Below are 27,260 nucleotides of genomic sequence, written 5' to 3'. Positions count from 1 at the left end.
AGAATGACTAGGGAATGAATTATTTTGGATTAGTGAATTATACAAACACTCAGGGTTTGGGACTCTCCCCAGAGATGGCAGAGCTGTTCCATCTTTTGTCTTCTAATTCTGGCTGCTACTACTAGAACCACGTCTGGTGCCCTACTCCTGCTTGCCTCTTCTATTTCTCTGCTCCTTCTAACCTCTAGCATTCATTAACCACTTTTCCCTTTTTTTCCTTCCTCTTTCTTATCTTTCAGAATATACAGGTCATGCATGGACGTTTCTGGTACTACAGAAAAGCTAATCTTATTTAGACATTTCAAGCTACTCACAGCACTCCTTCCTTTTGGCAAAGAGACCACTAATCACAGTGTGTCACATGGAATCTTCATGCCTTCACCTCACCATATTCAGATGCCTTCCTTGTTGCTGGGGATTCAGATTTTCTTTCTTTGCTACTTATAGACATCCTGGGAATTCCATTCTGGGTTCAGAGTCATTCTGAAATTTTTGGCTTTCCAGAAAATGGGTCTGAGGCTTTACTATATTCTAGACATAGTTTCTGGTAACTGCAACAGTTGCTATTAAAAATAAATATAGGTTTTTGAAGAAATACATTTTTGGGAAGAATATTTCCCCTTTCGGCTACAGAGAAATTTGTGGCACATTACAGAAAACTGTGAAGATGAAATGCTGTGATGGACACTTGTGATATTGAGAGCTATTGGAAGTGCAATGTTTGTGCAGAAAGGGGCTAAGAAGTACTTAGCTGTTTGAACATGACTGAAGTACCATATTACAAGAGAGCCTCAAAATCATATGGTGAACTTCCTGTCTCACAGTGAAGTTTCAGCATGATCAAAGATGAAAGAATAGCAATTTTTCCAGTTCATCAGACCGAAAACCCCCAAACTATACATCAAGCACTAGTAGGTGATGGGTTTGCACAGACATGCCATTTGGTAGCATAAATGATCGCTTTTCACATAAAACAAACAGGCTACCACTCCATTAGGATATGATTGGAAAGTTTACTCAGGCTCACCAAAGCCAAGAAAATATTACAAGATGTAATTTTACTCTGGTTACCCTTTCAGTAGAAAACCATAAGAAACGAACTACATAAAATTTTAGGAGAACTTGAATATTAGTTACTTGAAACTTTGTTAAAGTGGTTTTTGTTTTTTGGTAGAAAGGGCTTAGTTTTTAAAATACTTTGGTATAGCTAGATAGCACAGTAGAGCACCAGGTCTGGAGTCAGGAGGACCTGGGATCAAATTTGGCCCAAGATTCTTCCTAGTTGTGTGACCATGGGCAACTTAACCCCAATTTCCTAGCTCTCACTGCTCTTCTGCCATGGATCTAATACTTAATACCAATTTTAAGACAGAAGGTAAGAGTTTTATTTTACTAATTTAATTTTAAAAATTAATTTATAATTTAGTTTGTAACTTAATAAAAATATTAATATATTCTTACAATCTGCCTTAAAATTGGTATAAATCTATATATAATATATTCTATATTTCTAATTCTATATGATATACAATATATAGTCTATATATCAATTTTAAGCCAGAAAGTAAGATTTATTATATATTTATTTTATATATCATATTAATCATACATATTTCTATTTACTATTATACTATTTTAATTATATTTATATATTTATTTTGTCATATATTATAATAGGTCATGTTATACATAATAAATTTACCTTCAATCTTAAAATTGGTATAAATATTTTATAAGTATAATATATGTACAAACATATATGTATACATATACATATTATATGGAAGATTTTTTTCTGTCAAATATCTGTCAATAAACACCAAGTATTTATTGTCTACTATGTGCCATGCTCTAAACTAGGTGTTAAGGATACAAAGACATGGATGAAATGATCTTGGACCTCAAATTGCTTAGAGTGAACAATAGGAAATCACACATACATATGCAAATAGGTGGCAGAAAAGAGATTTTGACAATATTCTTGAAAAGCTGTTTCTCAAAATGTGGTTAGAGGACCCTCAGGGTCCCTGAGATACTTTCAGAGAGTCAAAAATGTTTTTAAAATGATACTAAGATATAATTTGACTATTAAAAAATACTTCCTTTTCCAACTACATACTTGTATGAGGCCATGTTTCTTTATATGTTTCAACATTATGTTAGAACAGATTGAATGCAGAAGCAGATGTGAGAATCCAGGTGTCTTCAATGAAGCAAGACATTAAAAAAATATGTAAAACAACACAAGCCTTTTCACTAAATTTATTGTTTTGTAAAGTATAGTTATTTTTTACTAGAAATATATTACTTATAACATGAAATGGGTTTCTTATTGTTATTTTATTGAATTAATATTTTAAAAAATTATCAGTTTTCCAAATGATCTAGCACTTGTTTATTTGGGTATGTTTTGGGAAGTTTTGGTTTTATAATATTATTTGCTTACAAAAATAATGTAGTAATATATCAGAAAAAATAATAAAATAAAAATGATCAGATTTCCATATGATTTATCATGTGTTTATTTGGGCATATTTTGGGAGGCTTTGGTTTTATAATATTATTCATTTACAAAAATAAGTAATATGGAAATAAGTTTTGTATGGTAATATATGTATAACCCAGAAAAAATAATAAAATAAAAATGATCAGTTTTTCATATGATTTATCATGTGTTTATCTGGGTATATTTTGGGAGGTTTTGGTTTTTTAATATAAAAGATTAGTTTTCCATATGACTTATGACATGTTTATTGGGAGGTTTTAGTTTTATAATATTATTCACTTACAAAAATAAATAATATGGAAATATGTTTTGTGTGGTAATATATGTATAACCCAGAAAAAAATAAAATAAAAATGATCAGTTTTCCATATGATTTATCATTTGTTTATTTGGATATATGATTTAGGGTTTTGGTTTTATAAGATTATTCACTTACAAAAATGAATAATATAGAAATATGTTTTGTGTGATGTAGAACCCCCCCCAAAAAAATAATAAAATAAAAATGATGAGTTTTCATTTCTGAGGCAGTGAGATGGCTCTGTGAATAGAATGTGGAGACAGGAGTCAAGAAGACCTGAAGTCAAATCTAGACTTGGACACGTATTTGCTCCTGACTGTGGGCAAATCACTTAACTTCTCTCTGCCTTGATTTCCTCAAGTATAAATTGGAATAAGAGCACATACCTCCCAGGGTTGTTGTGAGGATCAACTGAGATAATATTTGAGATATCATTTAATATAACTAAGAACTTAGCATAGTGCCTAATTTATAGTCAGTGCTATATAAATGTTAACCATTATTAATGATATAATTTTAAATATCATTAAACATAATCCACATAAACAAAAGCTCTTCTGGATCTTGAATAATTTTAATGGATATAAAGAGAAGTACTGGACTAGATGATTTCTAAAGGTCTCCCAAATTAGAAACCTACAAATGCAAGATTACATTGAAGTACTTTGGGCAATTCCCTAGGACTACTACTAAGTCAGATGGGTTGCAATCTGTTCTTGGGGGAAAGGAGCTCTCTCATACTGATGTAATCACAGATGTAAAATTGGCATTATTGGATCCAGTTTGCAGCCAGATGGCACAGGATTGAACTGGAAGGGACCTCAGAGGAAGTAAGTGATTTTCCTGAGGTCATACATCGGATAGGAGCTTAATAAATGTTTCCTGCCTGACTTATTGACTGATTTGAACATAGTCTCTCTGATGTTGGAGCCAGTGTTCTTTCCACTGTACCACAAGTTTTCTCTGTCCTTCTGGATTCTCTGATTCCATTGGAATTGAGTAAAAGAGAAGATTCGAATTGAATATTATATTTTTCTTACCCTACTCCAGGTCCCCAGCAAGGAATTGCTTTTATCCCATTTCCTTTCAAGTATTTCAAGTCATGCTGCTTTCCCTAAGGGATAGGGATAAAGACTAGACCTATGATTTCACTGGCACAGGAAATGCCCAGGAGGGGAAACTCTCTCTACCAGTTCAAGTGGGCACCCTTCTTTGGAAACTTAAGAGTCCCAGAGTACCAAGAAGTTAAGTGACTTGCTCAGGATCATATTGTCAGTATATGGCAGAAGAAGGTCATGAATTTCTTTTCATATAGTTATTTAAAAACAACAACTTAAAAATAACCAAGACAAATGTTAGTTCCTCTTTCGGTATGTGTCTCTCTCAGAGGGCCATTTGGCATAACTTCCTTAGTTTACAGTTGAAGAAAAGGAGGTTAAGTTACTTCTCAGATTCCATCTTTTATGATTTCCACTTGTTTTCTTGGAGTCCATATATATAGAATTACCAAGAGATCATCAGTTTAAACTCAACAATGGCATGAGCATCTTGGTTATAATACTTCAAAAAACTGTAAATATTTTCCATTGAAAGTTTTTAATTTTTAAAATACTTTCTTATACATTATGCCTTTTTGTCCTCATAGTATTCTTGTTGAAAGAATCAGCAAATGAAGCTGTTTAGTCTTTTTGCCTGGCCCTACCCAGCCAGACCATAACAAGCACAAATAATAGAGAAAAAAATTAAAAAATACCAGTTTGAAATACTTTAAGATATGCTTAACTTTTGTCTTCAAAAATCTTATTAACTAAGGTAAAGAAGAAAGAGAAAAAATTCAAGGGCTTCAATAAGGTCAAATTGATTATACTCCAATGTGGAAAAATAATATATGTAACTCTTAAAATTGTTTTCATTATCATAGTAGATAGACGAAATATACATAGCTGGGTGGTGGGTGGTATTAAGCTATTTAGGATGATATGTCAAAAAAATTAGGGGAGAGAAAAGAGAATTGTACCAAGAGAAATGCAAAGGAAGAGGTATAATGGGGTAAATTATACCACATAAGGAGGCACATGGGGAGGGGAGAATACTATTACAAGAAGGAGAGGATGAGGGTAGTGACAGGTAATATTTATACTTTGCTTTCAGTGGAATCAGTTCAGAGAGGGAAGAAGAGCCAGATTTATTGGGGTGTAGAATCCTATATTATCCTAGAGAACTAGAGAAGGAATAAAGAAGGGATGTGTGGAGAGGGGAATAATTTAAGAGAGGGAAAAGTTTGGGGAGGGTGATTAAAAGACTCTAAAGAGAAGTAGGAGAAGAATAAAAAGGGAAGGGGATAGGAAGGGGAATAAAATAAGGGAGGGGGGAATGGAGACTGATTAAAAATCTTATTAAATGAGGCAGCTAGAGCTAGATAGCACAGTAGGTAGAGTGCCAGGGCTGGAGTTGGGAGGACCTGAGTTCAAATCTAGCTTCAGAAACATCCTCAATGTGTGACCCATGTAAATTCACTTAATCCCCACTGCCTAGCCCTTATTGTTCTTTTGTTTTCAGAAGGCAAGACATTTTTTTAAATCTTCTGAGCCACCCCAGGATAAACATTTCTGACTGGACTTTTAAAAACAAAACAAGACCAAAACAACCACCATTATGACACTGTCTAATTAATGATTTCTTACTGAACAGGGAGCTGATGGTGGTAAGCATTAGCATCCTAAAGCAGTGGCAGCATTTGTATGTCTATATAAGTATGAATACCAGGTTTTTAAGCTTACAAACTAGTTACTTCTATGTCTAGGCTCTGAGCCCACAAGTCTGTGGCACTTGGCTTGAATGATGCAAATTCACCAAGATACAGAGAGAAGAATCTTGGCCTCGATCCAAACTCTGACCAAATCCCTTCCACCAACTTTGCTATGTGACCACACACAAGTTCCCTAATTCCTCTGGGTCCCTCTGTTTGGCTGCAGTTCTATTTCATGTTATAGTTTAAGAATTTAAAATTTTCTATTTTACTTAATGTTTTCATTATGTGTTATTATAGTTGCCACGAATTCCCAAATAATCTGTAAATTTTCTATTTTGTTATCAACATCATTAATATTAATTATTATTTTTGTTGTGCTTCCCTATTGTTTTCCACATGCTTTACCCAATAGGAAATAAGATCAGGCACATTTCCTGTAAGATGACATAATTTGAAGGTTAATTTTAAATAACTATGATTATTTGCCTCTGGCATTAGAATTCTAGATAAATCTAAGCCAGTTTAAAAATCCATAAAATGACAAAATAGTGTTTTGGAAGAGAATACATTGATGTAGATGATACCTCCTCCAATTCTGGTATGACCTTCTCAAGGAGAAGAGCCTGAAAAAATCTAACAATTGTTTATTGGGATAGAAGACCAACAAATTCTAGTGTCCATATGCAGGCATGTCAACCGAAGGGTTATTTTATGAGTCCTATATGTAGGTCAAGATAACATTTTAGGCTGGGATGTCACATGTAGATTCTACCGTTAAACTGTACCACCAAGTTTGAAAATTCAGTAAAGATTTCTAGAATTTATAAGATGCCTCAATCCATGCTCGCCCCATCCAAACATGACTAGTCGCCATCTCTAGCCACTCTTTGACAGTCTATTAGGAGATTTTGTTTGTTTGTTTTTTAAATGTAGGAAAACACTGTGATAACATGATGGAAGATAGGGAGAAGAGGATATTTTCCCCCAAAATTCATGTGTGAGTTTATTTTTATAGAATGCATCTGTTCCTAACATCAGCACTTTGATCAGAGCTTTGATCTTCTGAGGGAGGCTCTTCCCAGTACCATTATACATGTCTTCTACAGTTATAGTGCGATAGAGTAGATGGGGTGTGAGGCTTGGTTTCAATAAGATCTGGGTTTACACCCTACCTATGTGATCAGGAACTAATAATTAACTTTTCCAGGTCTTGGTTTCCTCATATGTAAAGCTAGAATAATAGAGTTGCTATGATGCTCAAATTAAATAACATGCATTGAGTGCTTTGCAAATCTTAGAGCAAATCAGTGTTTTTATTTTGTGAAATTTCTCACTGAACTCTCCTTGTATTTAAAAAACTTCTTCTGGATCTAAGTTTCTTCATCTATAAAATGGGGATAATAATACCTGCCTTTTCTACTTCCCAAGGTTGTATTAAATTAATGGAAGTGAAGTACTTTAATCAAATTCACATTATGGAAAATTTAATGTTAAACTACTAAAACTTGGCAATGTTTGGAAAGATAAAAAGCATTGAACACATGCAAAGTTAGGATAAAAAAGATATTTCAAGAACAAATTGTTGCTGTACTCTTAGGTTCTGTTCTTAACCTTTTTGTTATTAGAGATCCCTATGGCACTCTGGTAAAGCCTATGCGTCCCTTTTCAGGATAATGTTTTTAAATGCATAAAATAAAGCACATAGGATTATAAAGGAAAACTATTGAAATGAAGTTATAAAAATATTATAAAAATACTTTTTAAAAGCCAAGTTTACTCATCCACCAAAATACATTGATTCATTTTGACTTTTCTAGTTTAAAAAATAAAATGTTCATTATTTAAAATATGAAGATACTATTTAGTCTCTAAAACTAAAGTATAAAGGATATTATTATTTGTCTTAAAAAAAAAAAGTCAGACTTACTCTACCATTCAGGCCAAATCTGCCTACCTCCAGAGGCAAAGAAAAAATTTTAGAGGGATATTTTCTATCCTAAAAAAATTGATAGAGCTCAGTGGGATGAAGTAAGACAGTCACAGCACTCCTAGAACCACAGAGGCTCAGGTAAAGGCGATGTTTACAACTGCGGCAGGTTAGAGATGATTAGTTGCATCTCGTCCCTAATGCATCTGATCCACCTCAGAACCTTGGGTAAGTCCAAAATTAAGAGTGGGAGAGACATGTTAGGCTAGGCCTGAATATTCCAAGCACTGGGATTTAAAAAAAATCAAATATTGCCAAATAACATTAATTAATTAATACTAATCATTATACATGAAAAGTCTGATGCTTATAACCTGTGAGATCTTTGAGAAAGACTTGCCTTTGATGACCTCTGATATCTCTGCCAGCTCTAAATCCTGGGCCCTTTGATACAATAATTTCCAATTATATTATAAGCTTGTTAAAGGCAGAGATCCAGTTTTATTTTTCTTTGTGTATCTCTTGGTGCCTAGTAGTGTCTTGACTTTGAGACATTCAAGTATTTCTTGATTAAAAATGCTTCCTTTGAAATAGAGGATCCTAATCTTTGGGGAGGGATCAAGGGCCCTTTTGGGGAATCTGATGAAGCCAGTAAGCCCCTTCTCAGAACAATGTATAAAATGAAATAGGTAGGACAACAAATAAAATCAATTATCTTGAACTACAATTATCAAGTTATTATTATTTTTTTAAAGTTCAGGGCACCTAGGCTAAAAACCCTTGCTTTAAAAAGATTTCTCTACATTATTTCTACATAAAACATGACAGGCAAACATGGAGTCCTGCCTGGATCTGGAGTTAGGAAAACCTCGGTTCTTATCTTGCTTCTGACACATACTATGTGACTGCAGCCAAGTTATTTTATACCTTTATGTCCTAGGTAACTCGCTCTAAGATTCTAAGACATAGACCAACTAATACTTACTGATAGTCCTTTTAGGGACAGCAGGCTCAGTACCATCAATTCCCTACACTTATGAAAACACAGATATATGAGTGTGTGTGTGTGTGTGTGTGTGTGTGTGTGTACAGTAGGACCTCAACTTACTTGAACTCACACATGCAAATTCAGGTATATACAATTGGCAACTGAACAAAATGAAGGAAGAAAAATATGTAAAATAAAAAAGCCATTTCCCTATAAAGTCTCCCTGCAGTTCACACAATCATGCTCATTTTTGCTCTAAGAAGTATTAGTGTAAGTCATTATGTTGTTTGGTGCCAAACAGTAGCTCCTACGTCAGTCTTTGTCAGAGTTCTCACATGTAACAAGTGCTTCCCTTTGTTTCATTAATGCCATTTGGTTATTAATAACAACCCTAAAGTACAAGGTGCTGGGGGCTCTGATATGCCTTAGAAAAGTCATAAAGTGCCTAGTGTGTATAGTTCTATACTAATTAAATGATGGCATTCACTATTACATGAGATTTTCAACTTATGTGAAGGGATATGGCTGGTTATGTAAAATGAGGAACAAGGGATATATATATATGCATATGTATGTATTCATGTACAGAACATGCACTTATAGTTATATCTACATAATGATAACTAAAGGAGATATATGCATATTTGTGCTATATGCCCATAAGTACTTTAGTATATACATATCGAGAGATAGAGAGATAAATAGATGAAAAGATACAGACAGATAGTAGGATGGATGGATGGATGGATGGATGGATGGATGGATGGATGGATAGCTAGATAGCTAGACAGAGAGAAGGATAAATAGCTAGCTAGCTAGCTAGCTAGGCAGATAGATGGATAGCTAGCTAGCTAGATGATAGACAAACACATAGAAGGACGGATGGATAGATAGATAGATAGATAGATAGATAGATAGATAGATAGATAGATGACAGACAAACAGAAGGATAGATGGATAGATAGATAGATGATAGACAAACAGATAGAAGGATGGATGGATGGATAGCTAGATAGACGATAGACAAACAGATAGATAGGCAGACAGATAGAAGGATGGATAGATGGATGGATAGATAGATGAATAGATGGATGGATGGGTAGATGGATAGATATGTTTCTGTATACATGCATATATATGATGCTGATTGGGGGTAGGGAGGGATTTAGGAGGGTGAGGGGGTAATAATATAGTTGCTTTTTACTATTAGTAAGATGAAAATCATTCTCTTTTCACTCTCTCTGCACAGAGACTGCTATATCATATAGCATCTCAGATACCCCAAAGGATGATTCCACTAGAATGGAGCAGAGGAGGAGTATGAGAAAATAGGAAACAAGCCTTTTGTGATAGTTTTGCTACTCTAGTAGTTAGCTTTGCTGGATTCTTTCAGAAGCTTTCCACGGAGTAAGCTTGTGCTCCTAAAAACTCCATAGGTGGACCATCAGTTTTCCATGGTCACTTATGCAGTTTTCAAAATCATCCTGGATAGAATAGATAGAAGGATTCAAGATGGAAGCAGATGTGCTTCCTGCCATTTCTTGTCAAAGGTGTTTTAATCTTACTATACTCTAGGATGGTAAAAGAAGTATTGATGCTCAATATTCCTGTCAGGGTTTAGAGAAAAGTTAAATTTTATGAACTATAAAATGGTGATAAAATGATTTTGCCAGAACTGGGATAGAGGTTTGGGGGAGAAGGTGGATGAGGTGGGGAATGTGATCAAAAGGTAGGGATATCTACCCCTTGAACCAAATACAATGAGTTAAAGACACTGAATAAATTGCTATAATGTCATCTGATCCTGCCTGCTCCTTGAAAGAAGGTATCTCTCCCCTGTGAAATGAATGTAGCTTCTGAGGGTTCTGAAAGAAATTGGGTTGACAGGCAGGTGAGGAATTTAATAAAAATGGCAAACACAAATTATTGCACAGGTACCAGGCTTTTTCAGCCAGAGACATTTACTGCCATGAGATGCACCATTGTAAAAACCTTGGAAAATGTGTGAAAGGTCAGTGAGAATTTTGCAAGCTGGTAAAGCTATTTGCAAGCTGAGCAGGATTTGAAAAAAATCTGTCTCTGTGACATACTGCAATGTCCTTATGTCTTCAAGTTCTATTTATAGCAAGAAGGTCAATGTTGATATGGTTCAGTTCCTCTAGTAGTATGTCAACTTGTTAGTTATCAGACAAAGGATGCCAATTTAGACCACCAATAGTTTAATGTTTCTTCTGTGAATGGGCTAAACCAGAGGTTCTCAGTCTTTTTTTCTGCCACAGACTCTTTTTCAGTCGGGTGAAGTCTTTGGACCCATTTCTCAGAATAATACTTTTAAATGGATAAAACAAAATACATAGTATGATAAAGGAAACCAATTAAATTGGAAAACAGTGATTAATAGGGGCAGCTATGTGGCACAGAAGAGCAGGCCTCGAGATTTATCTTCCTGAGTTCAAATCTGGCCTTACACATGAAGTAGCTGTGTGATACAGGACAAGTCACTTGATCCTGTTTGCCTCAGTTTCCTTGACTATAAAATAAGCCAAAGAAGGAAATGGCAAACCATTCCAGTACCTTTTGCCAAGAAAACCTCAAGTGGGGTCATGGAGAGTTGGAAGTGACTGAAAACAACTGAATGATGCAAGGATTAATATCCATATTAAATATATTTTGTATACATACTACATATGTATGTCAATGACACCTGTATATGCATATATACAAACAAAAGATCCCAGAACTCTGGGAATTTTAGCATTTCTAGTTACCTCTCCCACCCTTTGACAACCATCACTACAGAAGCAGAAAAATGGTTGCACAAGATCAAGGGCCATTTTTAATTTTGCTTGTTTCATGGATTTCTATTCCTCAACCAATGGTCAACCTACCAGTGAAGAGCTCTATAATTAGCTATTTAGATTGGTCTTTGGAGAATTGACTCAGCTTATCACCTGAACAAGATTTAAAACCTTTACTTCTTGGTGGAATCTGAAAGAGCAGAGATGCCAAACACATGGCCTGTGGAACTCACATAGCTTACATCACTCCCAAATATAACATTCAAATAGCCTGAACCAGAACATTAAGATGTATTGGGGAAAAATTTAACAAATTGATACAAATATACATCAACGTGTGGTTTTCTAAGTCAATAAATGACCTGTGGTCCCTTGTGTTTGTTTTAGTAGTCCCTGTTTCTATTTGAGTTTGACACCAATCTTCAATTTAATAGTATAAGCGCCAACACCAAGATTAGGCATTGGAATAGGACTTTTATGTGTTTGTGTATATTTAGGAGAATAACATAATCAATAGCTTAAGAGATGGATGCTTCTGAAAGATGAAAAAGGCTACTAGATTTTACTTTCATTTTTGTTAGCTGCCTTGGCATAACTAAACACTTTCTCACTGTTGTTTGGAGGAAGTAGAACAATAATGAAAATATTAAATATTAATGAAGTAGAAGTGTTTTGAAAAAAAAGATTTCCTAGAAAAGGCAATGGCTAGTCAGATTAGAAAAGAAAGATGGTCCTTGGCATAATTAGAGGACAAAAATGTATATAGTAGGGTAGGAATAAAGGGAATAGCTGAAAATGACATTTTTTTGGGTCCCCCAAGATGGAAACAAGTGCTAAGATAAAAAGCTTGGGAAAGGAGAATGGACAGATGGGGACAAAAATCATGTTCTGGCAACCGTAAATAATTCCAATTGGTGTAAGAATCAGAGTTCATTTAAGAGCTGGGATGAAAAATTATATTTTTAAGGTAAAGTTTAAATGGGGAGAAGTGCCTTGGGCTTCACTTGCTCATTTTTCTGCCCTAGTTCGTTGTAGCTTTCTTCTACTTCCCACAACCTTGCCCTCCACAATGATGAAGAGCTTCCATCTAGGAGATACCAACTGCTAGGACAACTTTCCCACTAATGTTCTAATTATGTCCTTGGGGCCAAATTATTTACAATCTTCTCTGTCTTTGGCACTGCTCCTGGCCTGAGGCTAACAGATTCCTACTTACTTGGTATTTCCCTTGTTGCTATGATTCAGAACTGTCTTATACTGAGATAAAAAGCCATTACCTTGCTACCTCTTACCTATCCAACTCAGTTTACCTAATCTCTTCTCTCTTTTCATATTTAATAGGATGAGACCACAATATAGTGATTTAAGGAAATAATTGTGGCTGTAGTTCCAGAAGTTCTTTATTAATCTCTAATTTTCATTGAGTAGCCAAAACATAATAACTACAATATCATTTGTCTAATAATATTTATTATTTTCTTTTCTAATCTGACAAGCCTTAGCCTTTTCTAGCAAATTTAATATGAATCAGAAAGTGGAATTTGAATTCAAGACTTCCGGACGGTGAGGACAGTTCTCTATCTTCTATACTAAGAAAATTAATTACATTTCTCATTCTTGGCAGCAGCCTGGGCAGTGACCGCAGATAATTAAGATAGAATCCTTCAGGAATTGATTATCTAAATGCTTGAATCTTTTTGTGTGGCCAAGAATAAAAATAAAGCGTTTGAAATCTTATTCATATCCTGCATGGCAACTCCAGGAGCCTAACTCTGCATTTGACAACTGGCTTATGTTCTTGAGGCTTATAATAATTCCTGTTTTTCTCCACAATTCTGGCATCCCATGGTTGCAAGAGCTCTTTAGAATTTGCCACTTTGTAGGTAATTTTAGTCTTTTGTGCTCAACCATAACCAACCTAGGAACAGTTTTTCCTCCAGGCTTGTTTCCATTCAGGTGATCTGGGTAAGATGAAGGGGAAAATTAACTACTTAGAAGTACAGAGGAGGAGGCCTAGAGCGTTGGGAAAACACGAGAAGAGGGGCCAACAGGCATCGGTAAGATACTGTGACATGCTTTTAAACCAAAGAAACTTGTTCCCATCAGGAAAAGAAGCCTCAAACTTCAAGCACTGGAAAAAGATGATAGACAAAAATAAAAGTGTTACATTTTTCTCTGGTTTCATAAAAATATTACTGTTACACACATTCAGTTGATAATAATGATTTGAGAAGAATTTGTAAGTTCATATTTCTGTTTACTTGAGCTGCATCTTGGAGGCAACTGAGGGGTCAGGTAAATAAAGTATTGGATTAGGAGTCAGGACTAGCAGTGTGACTCTGGGCAAGTCACTTGGCCTCTGTTTCCTCAGCAAATATGAACAGCACCTATGCTCTAAGGTTATTGTGAGGATCAAATGAGATAACATATGTAAAGCACTTGGCAAACTTTAAAATGCTATATAACATGCTTTATTATTGTACTTGCTTTTTATTTTTGTTATTCTGTGGCTACTCAATGAATTTAGAGATTGATCAAAATTTCTGGAACTAGTCCCAATTGTTTAAAAAAATTATAACTTCAAATATTATCTAACTGAAGAAATAGAAAATATTCTGTAAAAAATACTTTGATATAAAAGAAAAAAAGGATATAACCCAATTCAATTTAGTGTTTCCAGTGCTGTTTACTTTTTTTTTAAGGTAATTTTTTTTAAACCCTTTGTACTTGAGTGTATTGTCTCATAGGTGGAAGAGTGGTAAGGGTGGGCAATGGGGGTCAAGTGACTTGCCCAAGGTCACACAGCTGGGAAGTGTCTGAGGCCAGGTTTGAACCCAGGACCTCCTGTCTCTAGGCCTGACTCTCACTCCACTGAGCTACCCAGCTGCCCCCGTGCTGTTTACTTTTGATAGTGATTTCAATCCTACCACAATCCAAGCAAAGCGGTATTGTAAGCTCCAGTTCTCTGGGGAGCCAACCTAAAGCTCTCCTGAGTCACAGCCAGAGAGCTCAAAAGCCCCACTAACAACTAGTATTCCTGGGACAATAAGGGCAGGTTTCCTCTTGGCCAAAGAACAACAAGTGATCTAGTTACAGAATATATACGTTATATTTCTATAGACATACCATTATCTGATCCTTAAAACAACCTTAGAAGGGAATAAGTACAACTAGAAGCATTCCAGGCCTGGAATTGGGTGGACATGGGTTCAAATCTGACCTCAGACACTTCCTAGCTATGTGACCCTATGGCAAGTCACGTAACGTCGATTGTCTAATTCTTCCCACTATTCTGACTTAGAATTTATACTAAGACAGAAGGTAAAGTTCTTTAAAAAAAAAAGTCATCTGACATGGAGGATGCTCTCACATTATTTGCTATTGCAGGTCTGTTATTGTTGGAGAAAAGGTTTTGATTACCTAAAAGCCTCCAATTAAACATCTTAAGCCTATATTATTTTGCATAAGATTCAATCTTATCGAATGAATAGAAAAGTATTCCTCATTTCCTGTCAATGTTGCTTTTTCTTCTTCATAATGCAAAGTGACATCTATATATTGTACCAAGGAACCATCTACCAATTCATTATTGGGGGAAAAGATGCTGCAATTTCCATTCTAAGCTTCCAGTATTCTACTCAGATTTTATCTTGCTGCGAAAGTAGAATTCGTTCAATAAATGCTTTCTATCTAAAAATATAACTATAGCAAACTCTGCAATTATACTTCTTGGTTGGTGACATCTGCTTTCCATGTTGTTCTGTTGAATGCAAAAGGTCTAGATCACTGGTGTGCTAATCAGTTGTGCTAAATCACCAAATTTAGTCTAATTAGCTAGAAAAGCAAAATGGAGCAGGTTTGAATCTCTGGGTTCTTTTTTGAGAGGGAAGTGGGGAATAGTTGCGTGTGTGTGTGTGTGTGTGTGTGTGTGTGTGTGTGTGTGTGTGTGTGTTAAAGGCAACCTCATATCTTCTCCAGGGAATATAATCTAGTCTAGGGTTAGGCAGTCTCTAGCAGTTAGTGCTACCTGATATAATTGCTGATACTACTCTATTATTTCTACCCACATACACTCATTTATTTTCTCCTTCCTCCTCCTCTTGTTTCTACTTCTCTTTCTTTCCTTCTTACTTTCTTCCTTCCTTTGTGCATATTGAGACACCATAATTCCCTTTTGCATAAAAGCACAGCATCTAATGCCATCTTTACGGATTAAATACTCATTAAATATTTGTAAAAGTCAAAAAATTGTACAAGTCAAAAAAAAAAAAAAAAGAATTCTAGAGGTCTGAAAGCCCAAACTCTGTGTGTATTATCCTAGCCACCATCCTGAAGTACTGGGAGATTGCCAACATGATTCTAATTTAGAAAAACAGGTTCAGAGGACATACTCAGAGCTAATCATTGGTGAATATTACTACAAGCAGACAAGCTTGAAGAAACAGAAAAGAAAGGATAGTATTACTGAAATTTCAGCAAAATAGAATTAATGGGGAAAGAGAAATAGTATTTTGATAATGACCTAAGAGAATAAATATATGAACATGTGGATGTGAGGGTACAAATAGGAACAATTTATAATAATAAAAAGTATATATAATATTATAATAAGCTTTTGCTAATATGCTAGTTCAAAAATTATTTTAAAAATTGAAGCACTTGTACAATGGTGGGGAATATTTTATCATGGAAGGAAAAATAGCTGAGACAAAAAATAAATGGTAGGGTAAGACAGGCAATTCTTTATATAGTAAATGTAAAAGATCAATGTTGGGGTCTCAAAGATAAGAACAAATATGAGTCAGATTCAACATTTTCATAAATAACATGTAAGAGGAAGACAGTGACTACTTCAAGTTTGCAAATGACATCACAATCTTACAGCTTCCAAAATGCCAAGCCAACAATGATAAATTGCAGGAACTCTCTAGAAGCTGTATTATCTATAAAAGCAGAGTTATCTATAAAAATGACAGTTGAGCCTCAAAGTAAGAAATCTGTTGAGGGACTGCATTCACTTTGGGAGAAAATAATGCAAAATTTTGTAGAAGGACAGGGAATGAGAATACAGCAAAGGGTCTTGGGAGTCATGATGGAATGTTCTGTGTTGACGTTGCCTCAGTGGATTCCTTCAGGCAAAGCAGCTAGCAGAATGATGGGAATTATCAGGACGCGTATTAGAAACCACAGAGGCAACACAATTCACTTTTCTATAAACCAGTAGCTGTGATGCTGCCTTTATGGGCTAAATACCAATTAAAAACGTTCTTAATTCGAATTTTAAAAATATCTTCCAAGAGGAGAACCAAACCTCTATAGAATCCTTGTTGTCAGGCCTCTAGAAAGTCCAAACTGATCTGCAAAGTTTCATAGCAGGGTAAAATGATCAAGGGAACACAGAGGGGTAGCAAATGAGAACAGACAAAAAAAGATTAGGAATCTTTAATGTGGAGAGATGAAAGTTAAGATCCGTTACAATCACAGTCTATACAACTGTGAAGGGCACAGAAAAGACAAACCTGGAATTCACACCAAATCACAGTATACTCAAAATAGGTTGAAGTAAATGAGGACAAAGGGGGAAAAAAAGAAGTCCTTTGAACAGTGAGCACTAAAATTGAGGAACTTGTTATCCTACAGAGTGGCAACAGAAATAGGGTTTTGAAAAATTAACCAATAAGAGTTCCACAATTTTATTATTAAGGCCCGAATGACTTAGTGATGCTTTTGGGTAAGTTCATGACTTTAAGGCTGATTTTATGGAAAACAGCTCAATAATGTCTCCAACAAAATATTCTGGTTATTTCTGTCAGTCAGAATACTTGGATGGATGGACTATGGGTCTGATTAAGTATAATAATTCTTACATTCTTAAGTTTCTTCCCCTTCTCCTTTTTCTCCTGCCTATGTCTCATGTGTGCCTGCCTGTACTTAGGCCCAGCTTAACTTCTGATTCTGCCTGTTGTTGAGTTCTATCTAGCCTAGTAAAAAGAAGTTGTCCTATAAGCTTGGGAAATAAGCACTCGGTGAATTAACAGATCAAACCTTCTAAGGATGCAAGGGACTTCAGGAGTCATCAGCTGCTGTATTTCACTCACTTTTACTGAAGGATTTAAAAAAGGCTATAATATATTGTTGGAGGAATTTGGGGGTATGCAATGCCAGGTGTCAGCAAGGAAACACACGGACAGTGACAGACTGACAGAGAGGAGGAGAAAAAGAGAGGGAAGGAAGGTGAGCGAGAGAGAAAGAAGAGAGAGAAGAGAAGGAAAAGAGCGAAAAGAAAAGAAACAGAAGAGAAACAGAAGGGAGAGAAGAGAAAGAGAGGAGAGAGAGGAGAGAAAGAGAACAGAGAGAGGAGAAAGAGCACAGAGAGAGAGGAGAAAGAGAAGAGATAGAGAAAAGAGAGAAAGAGGGAGAGTGGCAAAGAAAAATGATGAGTAAGAAAACAGGCTAAGAACGTCAGGACTAGGGACTTGGGATCAATGACAAGAGGCTATGTTCAAAGTCTAGATGCTGTTTGGGTTTCACATTTTAGAAGTAACTAAGAGAAGCATCTATAGTTAGTTCCTTTTAGTACAATGTCCCTTGGTAGGAAAGTAGAAAAGAGGTTATCCTTTTGAAAAACATGAACATGAGCATTCTATAGACACACACACAATCTCTCTCTCTCTCTGTCTCTCACACAACACACACACACACACACACACACACACACACACACACACACACAGAGTTTCTCTTTCTACTCACCTACACAGTTATCACAAAGGCTGCAATGAGAAGCACGAGGAGGACGAAAAATCTTGCAGGTGAAACAATATTTAAGTTTCACTGTCTGACCATTGATGATGACTTCTCTTGTTCGGGGAGGTGGACGGTACCCCCCTGAACTGGCACCATTGGCTATATCTAGAGCAGAAAAAGGAAAATAAATTTCTCAAAACAATAACTTTATGAGTTCTTACTCACAGGCATTTTGCTGTGTTGTCTAAGATCTTTTAATTAACCAGCCACCAGAAGTTTGTGGTAACTGACACCATTTTTCCCCCCCTAACTGACACCATTTTTTTCCCTAAACATGCACTGGGAACACTTTGACCTTGCCTTTGCACAGCTTATGGAAAGCCCCAAGCAACAGGTATGTAGAAAATGACATGGAACATTCAAACTCAACCAGAAACACTCTGGCATAGTTGCTCCCCTTAGGAAGAATGGGTTTAGGAAGAAGAGGATTTTGAATCCTTCATACTCTAGGGTGCCTCTTGTGTCTCTTTCAAAAAGTGGTGCACAAAAGTAACATTAGGCATAGCTATCCCTTTCCAATAACACAGTATCTATTCAGTTGCTGAGAGTAACAGCTGATGATGCTTTTGGTATAATGATGCATTATTAGAAACAAGTGGAAGAAGTGAGGGCAGTAAACTTAGAGAAGGAATTTTTGGGAGGGGGAAGATGCAGGGTGGTGTATGATAACTATCTCTTTGGAAGGTTATTGTGTGGAAGATAAATTGGACTTAATATGTGTTGCTCTAGAGGACAGAAATAGAACAAATGTATAGAAGTAGCAAAGATGCAAGTTATAATTTAAAACAAGGCAGACTTTCCTAACTATTAGAGCTGTACAAAAATGGAATTGGCTGCCTCATGAAATAGTGAGCTCTTCTATGTCACTGGGGAGTGGGTTGGACCAGTCATATCGGACCCAATGATCTGGTCTCAGACCCTTCCTACCTATGTGACCCTGGACAAGTCACTTAACCCCTTTGGCCCCAATTTCCTCATCTGTAAAATGATCTAGAGAAGGAAATGGGAAACCACTCTAGTATCTTTGCCAAGAAAACCCCAAATGGGATCAAAAAGAGTCTGACATGACTGAAAACAGCAGAACAACAGCAAGTCTAATGCAAAGGATCTATGATTATTTTTAGCATAGGAGAATTCTCAGTTCCACTTATTGAAAACCCCCATTCCACTGCAGCAGACTTATGACTGCTTTATATGAATTAGGAGAGAAGTACTAGGAGAAGGTTAGCTGAGCTGCATAGGGGTTAAGTGCCTTGCTCAGGGTCACGTAGCTAGTGTCAGAAGTAGATGTGAAACCATGCCTTCCTGACACTCTATCTAGTTCTCTACTATATCTGAATTTCTCTGTTCTATATACAGTGCTTAGTAAATATCTGGTAAATTGATTTCTATAAACCGAAGATATATACATGAATTTATCCTGCAGCTTTATAGACATATCCTCCCTTAACCACATGTACATTCATATTCTTCCCCCTAAAATACATATCTTTCATGTTTGTAGCCCTTCATGGTCCCTGTTTACACACAAACATGTATGTGTAATTATTAGACCCACAGCATTGATGATGCTCAACCATAGAACTATACAACACACTCAAAATTTTCACACAGTCTGCTTCATGATTCAGGGAAGTTGGATATTACCAGAAGAGCAATTATTTCTCCATTCCTTATCAGAATGGTTTTATTGAGTAAATATTTTCTGAGCAAATATTCTTTGATGTAATATGATTTCAGGGGTGCCATGAAGAAAGTTCTGGTGACACACCCCAGATTTCACATTCTTTGGTTGGTTCCTGAAATTCCACAAGGAGAATTTAAATCCCTTTCACCCTAGATTTTTAATATAACTGTTAAACTACCCAATGGAGAGTTAACATTTGAAGTTCATTTGTATCCATCACCTTAGAGAGAAGGAATAATATGAGAACAAGTTCTGATTGGGCTTTTGCAGAAGTCACAGAGCACTGAGTATTTGAGGTAGAGGGTGGGTGGGGTGGGGTAGGAAAGAAAGAGCATTAAGGAGAAGAAAAGGGAATGAGTGAGGAATTGTGGGAACTCAAAGACAAAACTCCACCTTGATAAAATCTTTGCCAAGGGCTTGTCCTGTTTCTTAGAATTATTAAATAAATATTGAGCAGTTTCAAGGACTCCATATGCCTGAGCAACCAAGATATTGGTGAGTCAGCTTGGTACATGCCCTGACCATTGAGCACACATCAGAGTTTGATTCTGTGGGTGGCTGCCCCATGTGATGCCTTTAAAATAATATCTACTTAAGGCTAAAATAAAGGATAGCTGACAATCTCCAATATTTCTACTTTTGGAAATAAAGTGGTACCTCATCCAATTAAGATATGGAGAGCTCTGTTACAAACCTTAATGTCCTATATAAATGCTGAGAGATAGATGTGGATAGAGTGTCATATCTGGAGTCAGGAAGACCAGAGTTCAAAATTTGGCCTCAGATGCATCTTAGCTGTGTGACCCTGGGAAAGTCACTTCACTTCCATTTGTCTCAGTTTCCTCATCTATAAGGATATCTATGAGGATAATAATAGCACCTATACCCCAAGGTTGTTAAGAAGATCAAATGATATAATAATTGTAAAGTATATAGAACTTGCTACCATGTACTTGGCACATAGTAGGCACTGATACAATAACAGTTGTTTATTATTATATTGCAAATAATTATTAATCATACCAATTATTAATACTAATTATTAATAGAAATATCCTGCTAAGTATTACTATTATATTCCTACTACTACTAATATAATAATATACAACTAATAATAATAATGAGGGAGGGAGGGAGGTGGCATAGTATGCTGGATAGAATGCCGGATATGGAATCAGGAAAACTTGAGGTCAAATCTAGCCTCAGATGCTTAGTAGTTGTGTGATTTTTTTGGCAAAGTCATTTAACCCCTGCTTACCTCAGTTTCCTGAACTGTAAAATGGAGATAATAACAGCATTTACTTCCTTGGGTTGTTGGGAAGATCTAATAAAATCATATTTGTAAAACCCTTAGCATAGTTCATAGCACATATTAGGTACCATATAAATGTTAGCTTCCACTACTACTATTATATCAACTTTTGTGTCTTCGTGGCCCAGATAGAAGGTAAGACAGCTTGTATTCAGCAATATCTGGATTTAAGCTCCCCTATAAATACCTACTAGTTTATGGGAGCTTTGTTGTGTTACTTAAATTCTCTGGATAATGAGGAGACTGGACCAAACAACTTCAAAGCTTCTTTCGTACCTAAAAATCTTTGATCCTTTGATGCTATTTTCTTCTTTTCTCTCCTTTACTTTTTTAAAGTGGGTGGGGGAGAAATGGATCTAGACTTGAGAAGTCATTGGCTTGGGAAACTGAAGTATGGCAAGTCTGTCCAGTTTTAACATCTGTCACTTGCAGTCTTTGGGGCACTGAGGCATTAAGTGACTTGCCCACTGTCACACGGCCAATGAGTCAAAGGTAGTACAGACATGAATTAAGGTCACTCTAACTCTAAGGCCAGTGCTCTATCTACTATTGCAACAACCTCAACTCTGCACATTTTGTTGTTCAGTCTTGACTGATTTTTCATGACACTGTATGGAGTTTTCTTGGCAGAGATATTGGAGTGTTTTGCCATTTTCTTCTCCAGCTCATTTTACTGATGAGGAAACTGAGGCAGACAGGGTTAAATGCCTTGCTCAGGGTCACACTCCTGGTAAATGTCTGAGGCCAGATTTCAACTCAGTAAGATGAGTCTTCCTGACTCCAGACCTGGTACTCTATTCACTGTATCATCTAGCTGCCCTAACTCTGCACAGAGTAAGTCTCTAAATAAATGTTTGTTGAAGATTGAACAGATGGAAGAACTTTGCAAACTTTGAAATGCTAGGTAAATGGGAGTTATTAGTGTTTTTATGAACCATAACCATTTGAAAGGTAAGCAAACATAATTTTGCTCTGAATGATACATGGATCAAGGAAAACTATTTGTGTGCCCAAACCAATCATAAGGGAACTAAGCCTAAATTCAAAGTAAATAGTCATTCATGTCATTGGCATGATGTTTCCCTAAAAGCAGATGGCAAGTAAAGTTAGAAGATAGTAAGGTTGCAAGATCTGATGTAGGATTTTTTTAAAAGCCAGGATAGCAACTTGTTTTTAATCAAAAGTCCCCTGAGTTTTTCATTAGCTTTTCAGGACAAAAATGAACACCAAGAAAGATTTACTTACTAAATTTCAGATTGGCCATTGATAAATCTGTTGGTGAGAAATCCTTATTTCAGGTTCTATTGATCTTTCAATTCTAAACCTCATCTTTATATGCTCATAAATTTGTTTTAAAGTTTAGCTGGAGGGCAAATTTGAATTGATGTGTTAAACTAGCACTCAGGAGAGGGAAGCAAAAGAGAAACACAAATAAACTCTTATGCCTATTTGTAATATAGCTATAAAACTTAAAAGTGTGGACTAGTAGAATGGGGATTGGGAGGCAGGAGACCTGCGTTCTAGATTCAGGTCTCTATTAACTTAAGGGGAATAAATTGCCTTTTCTCCTTGCAGGGTTATTTTAAATATAAAATTGGTAATAGATGACAATATATGTTTTCTCTGTGATTTTAATACTGAAAAATTAAAGCCACTGTGTAAATACCTAGTATCTATACTAGTTATAATGATGTATATACAATATGAGATTAATTAGGGCTGACTCAGTTTGTCAGAAAATAAGCATTTATGAAGCAATACTATTTTCTGGCACTATCATGCTAAATGCTGTACTGACATCCCAACAAACTTTTATTGAACACTTGTTATGAGTATCCAGAGACACCCATATTTCCATTCTCCATCTTTGCTTTATGCTGTCACCAAAATGTTCTGCTACCTTTCACTGTCTAGCTACCCTCTACCATCAATGTCTCCTTACTAAGTGATTATGCTTTGCCTTGGAAAATCCATCCCCCAAAGACCAAAGTGGCTGCTACTCATGCCAATCTTGTGATATACTTAACCCTTTTGAAACTACTAGCATAAGTCACTGGGAGAGATGTTGATTGTTAATCATCATTTGTTAATAGTTTGAACCTTGCTTTATGTGGCTTAAATTTGTCTAACCTGAAAAGTTTGCTATAGAGGTCAGGCTTAACTCAAGAGATGCTCCAGGGAAACTAGATAGTTGTGAAGAATGCTTAGATCATAATCAGTGCTTGTTTGGGTCCCCTCTGGTCTTGTTTTTGGTTTCCCAAATTCCCAAATTGCTCAAAGGGGTCCTTCTTTTGGAGCTTACTTGCTGCCTACAGTAGGTCAATCATGTAAATGCCCTTATTCCCTTTTCTGAACTCTATATAATGTAACCTCACAAAGACTTAGAAGTGGTGCCACCCCTTCTTTCTGAGTCTCTCACTCTATCAAACAACCTATAAATTTCTTTCTAAAACTTTCAGATTTGGAGATTTGTGAACAATGCCTGCTTACCCCAACGTTTCCTGGATATGCACTTTTGTTCCATAAAGGAAAACAAATGGCTATCATTAGGTAGTAGCCTTAAGACTCACTAATGCTGATGGTCAGAAATGAATGGACCTGGAACCAGGGGCTTCAAATTTTCTACTTAAAAAAAAAAGCCTTCATTCCAATCACAATTTTTAGTGAATGGCAGGTGATTAAACCTCTCTCTCAATGACTTGTGTCTGTAAAACTCCTACCCTCTTGAGGTACACTGGGGGTTCTCAAAGATTGGTATTCTGGTCTAATCCTCAGTAATTTGCTTTTTGTTGCCACTTTTGGTTGGAAAAGAGCTTCTGAAAAAAAATGCAGTAAGAGAAATGATAATAGGAAATTCTGGAGAAATACTATAGTAGTTCTTTTACTTGAAGTGAATTTATTCCCCTAAATGACATATCTATACATAATTTTTCTCAAAGAATCTTGAAAGCTTAAAGAAGGTTTTTCCTTCTTAGAGAATTGTTTCATTCCTGATAGAGACACATAAATTAAAGAATATAAAAACTTAGGTGAACAATAGAAAAGAAGAAACACATATGTTTTCCAGTTTTTAAATTTAGGAATACAGTTATCTATGTAGCAGTGCTTCTATAGTGGAAGAACCACTAGCCTTGTTGAAGTCAAAAGACCTGAGTTTGTTCATGAGCTTTGCTATTTACTAGCTATATAGTAAGGGGAAAATCACATAATCTCTTTTAGCCTCAGCTTTCTCACCAGTAAAATGGGCATAATTACCTTCCTCAATGTGAAAGGTATAAGGAGAAAGTGCTGCTATGATGGCAGAGTAAGAGAAACTCCCAGTGCTCTCCCAATTTTACCTCCAAACAACTATTTTTAAAAAATTCTCAAGATGAATTTTGAAATAGCAGGACCAAAAAGATAGGGCAAAACAATTTTCTAGACCAAGACAAATTAGAGGATTGGAAGAAAAGGTCCACATGAGTAAGAGGAGAGTAAAGTCCAGCACAAGAAGTATCTGAGTAAGTCAACAGATGAGGTTCCAATTCCCTGACACAAGAAGCTTAGGATACTGCCCAATATACTCCAGGAACAGATCCAAACTTTGACATAAAGTTAAAAGTCATGAAATAAGCTGGAAAAACTGAACAACCCCTGCTCCAAATAACCTGGCCACAGAAAGTAACTATAATGACAGGGAAAATTAAAACAAACACAGAAGAGGACAACAATGCCAAAATGGCTACATGAAAAGCCTCAAAGAAAAATGTGCTATGAGATCAGGCCCCAAAAGAACTCCTGGTGGAGCTCAAAAAATATTTAAAAATTCAAATAAGAGAGGTAGAAGAAAAATTGGTAAAAGAAATTAGAGTGATGCAAGATAATTTTTTTGAAAGAGTCAATAGCTTGGTAAAATGAGTACAAAAATATGAGAAAAGATGTATAAAAATTCACTGAAGAAAATACGTTCTGAAAAATAGAATTGGCCAAATGAAAACATAGGTACAAAAGATCAATAAATAAAACAATTTCTTAAAAACTACAATTGGACAAAGGGAAGTTAGTTAATAAATCCATAAGACAACCAAAAAAAAAGCCCAATAAAACAAAATGTTAAAAATGAAAAAAAGAAAATGTGAAATATCTCATTAGTAAAACAACAATCCAAGTAAATAGATCCAAGAAAGGTAATTTTAAAATTATTAAACAATCAGAAAGCTACAATAAAAAGAAAGACCCTGAACATCATATTACAAGAAATTATCAAGGAAAACTATCCTGATATTCTTGAATAAGAGGGTAAAATAGGAATTAAAAGAACCTAATCATCACCTCCTGAAAGAGAACTTAAAATGTAAACTCCCAGGAATATCATAGGCAAATTCCAGAGCTCCCAGGCCAAGGAGAAAGTACTACAAACAGTCAGAAAATATAAAAGATATGTAAAGCACTACACAAAACTTAAAAGTTTATTATTATACTATGACACCCTCAAGTTATGTGTTATCTTTTATAAGCTGCATATTTAAAAGTTCTATTTCTTATCACATCTACTTTAGAAATAGCTAGTTTTAATCTCTCTTGATAAGAATGATTGAAGAGCACATCACAAAAATCTATTTGCCCCTAGACTTGCCTGTCCATGTCCACAACTCAAGAATAATTGAACTATGTTATTGTTTTTTTTTTTTTATTCATTGAGATCTGTGATCTCTATCCCTTGGAGAGCTCCTAGTGAGGAAACTACATCCACCATTAGGGAGGGGCACCATATTTGTGATTTACAATCTTAAGGGAGTTAACAGGGGCACTGAAGGCTTGAAAAACTTGCCCAAGATCTCAGTCAATATGTGTCAAAGGCAGGACTTTATCCCAGGTCTTCTTGTTTCCCCATCAGCTCTCTGACCACTTAAGCCCATATTATTTACTAAACACATATATTTACAAAACACAATGGAGTTATAGTGAAAAAAGAAAACACACTGCCCTCAAATTCAAACTTATAAAGCTGAAAGACTAAGGGGTATTACCAGGGGATTCTTTTTTTTCTATCAAAAGATTCACTAGTGGATTCCTTTAAATTGAAGAATATCTCTGAGTACTTATGTTTTACAGTTCATTAACTTAAAGAGCCTGTCAAAGTGGCATCTCAGAAAATGATAAGTCAATGGGAAAATATGTTTGAGTTCCATTATGTTTTTCAGAGCACATCTATTGCCTAGAGTGAAGTATACTTGTATAAAATATCATACAAATAGTTGGATTTCACAGCTACTGAATCTTCCTAAGCATCTTTTCATCAGGCCTCTATAGAGCTTAAGACTCATAAACTGTGTTGTATAATGGTCTCATCTATCTCTAAGAAAGATGAGTTATTTTAATAGCACTTTAACAAGAACAGTTTGATGACTGTCTCTGGGGATGACAAAACTCCCAGGAAAACAGAAACGCTGATTAGATTTTAGGTGAAATAATATACTTCTATTCGAACTCTTTTAAAAATGAGTTAATTGGAGCCAAATGGTCTGCCTATAAATGTCCACATTCCTCCTTCAAGGTGGTACAGAATGTGTATGTCTTGAGGCATTTCTCTTCAGAGGAGAGAACTGTGATAATTTTGTCTCTAATAATATATCTTCTGGAAGAAAAGTTGAGGATGAGACAGAAACAAAACATTTCAACAATTTCATGACAAAAATGTTAAATTTAACATTATCATTTAAAAGAAAATATTCTACCAAGATGTTCACTATCCCCTACTACCCCCTTTGAGTGTTTCAGGTTGTAAAGACTGTTAGGTTTGTAATTAAAAAAAAATGATAAAAATGCATTTGAGGACTTATGAAATGTGTGAAATGTTTCTCTTCCATCAATTAGTTTTTGGTATTTTAATGTAAATATGCTTTAAAATAAATGTTAAGATATATGATACCTGTACAAGGGTTTTATATATATATATATTAGCCTAAGGGCAGCCAGGTGGCTCAGTGGATTGAGAGCCAGACCCAGAGATGGAAGGTAGGTCATGGGTTAAAATGTGGCCTCAGACACTTCCTTGTTGTGTAAACCTGGGCAAGTCATGTATCCCTCATAGCTTAGCTCTTACTGCTCTTCTGCTTTGGAACTAATGTACAGTATTGATTTTAAATGGGTAACTATTTAAAAAAAGGTGTGTGTGTGTGTGTGTGTGTGTGTGTGTGTGT

At 35.6% G+C, this 27,260-nt stretch overlaps 1 protein-coding gene across 2 annotated transcripts in view; it reads right to left on the bottom strand.

Annotated features, from left to right (window-relative positions):
• Positions 1 to 27,260, bottom strand: part of ZDHHC14 (zinc finger DHHC-type palmitoyltransferase 14) — a 346,310-nt gene that overhangs the window by 69,638 nt on the left and 249,412 nt on the right. For both annotated transcript variants that reach the window (XM_044671756.1, XM_044671758.1), the window contains exon 3: positions 18,026 to 18,184. In XM_044671756.1, coding sequence (XP_044527691.1) covers positions 18,026 to 18,184 — 159 coding nt within the window. The remainder of the gene's footprint in view (positions 1 to 18,025; positions 18,185 to 27,260) is intronic.

This window comes from Gracilinanus agilis, chromosome 4, assembly GCF_016433145.1.
Source record: "Gracilinanus agilis isolate LMUSP501 chromosome 4, AgileGrace, whole genome shotgun sequence".
Lineage (NCBI taxonomy): Eukaryota > Metazoa > Chordata > Mammalia > Didelphimorphia > Didelphidae > Gracilinanus > Gracilinanus agilis.
Note: the sequence above shows the minus strand (reverse complement) of the source record. Positions and strands in the feature narration are given on the sequence as shown.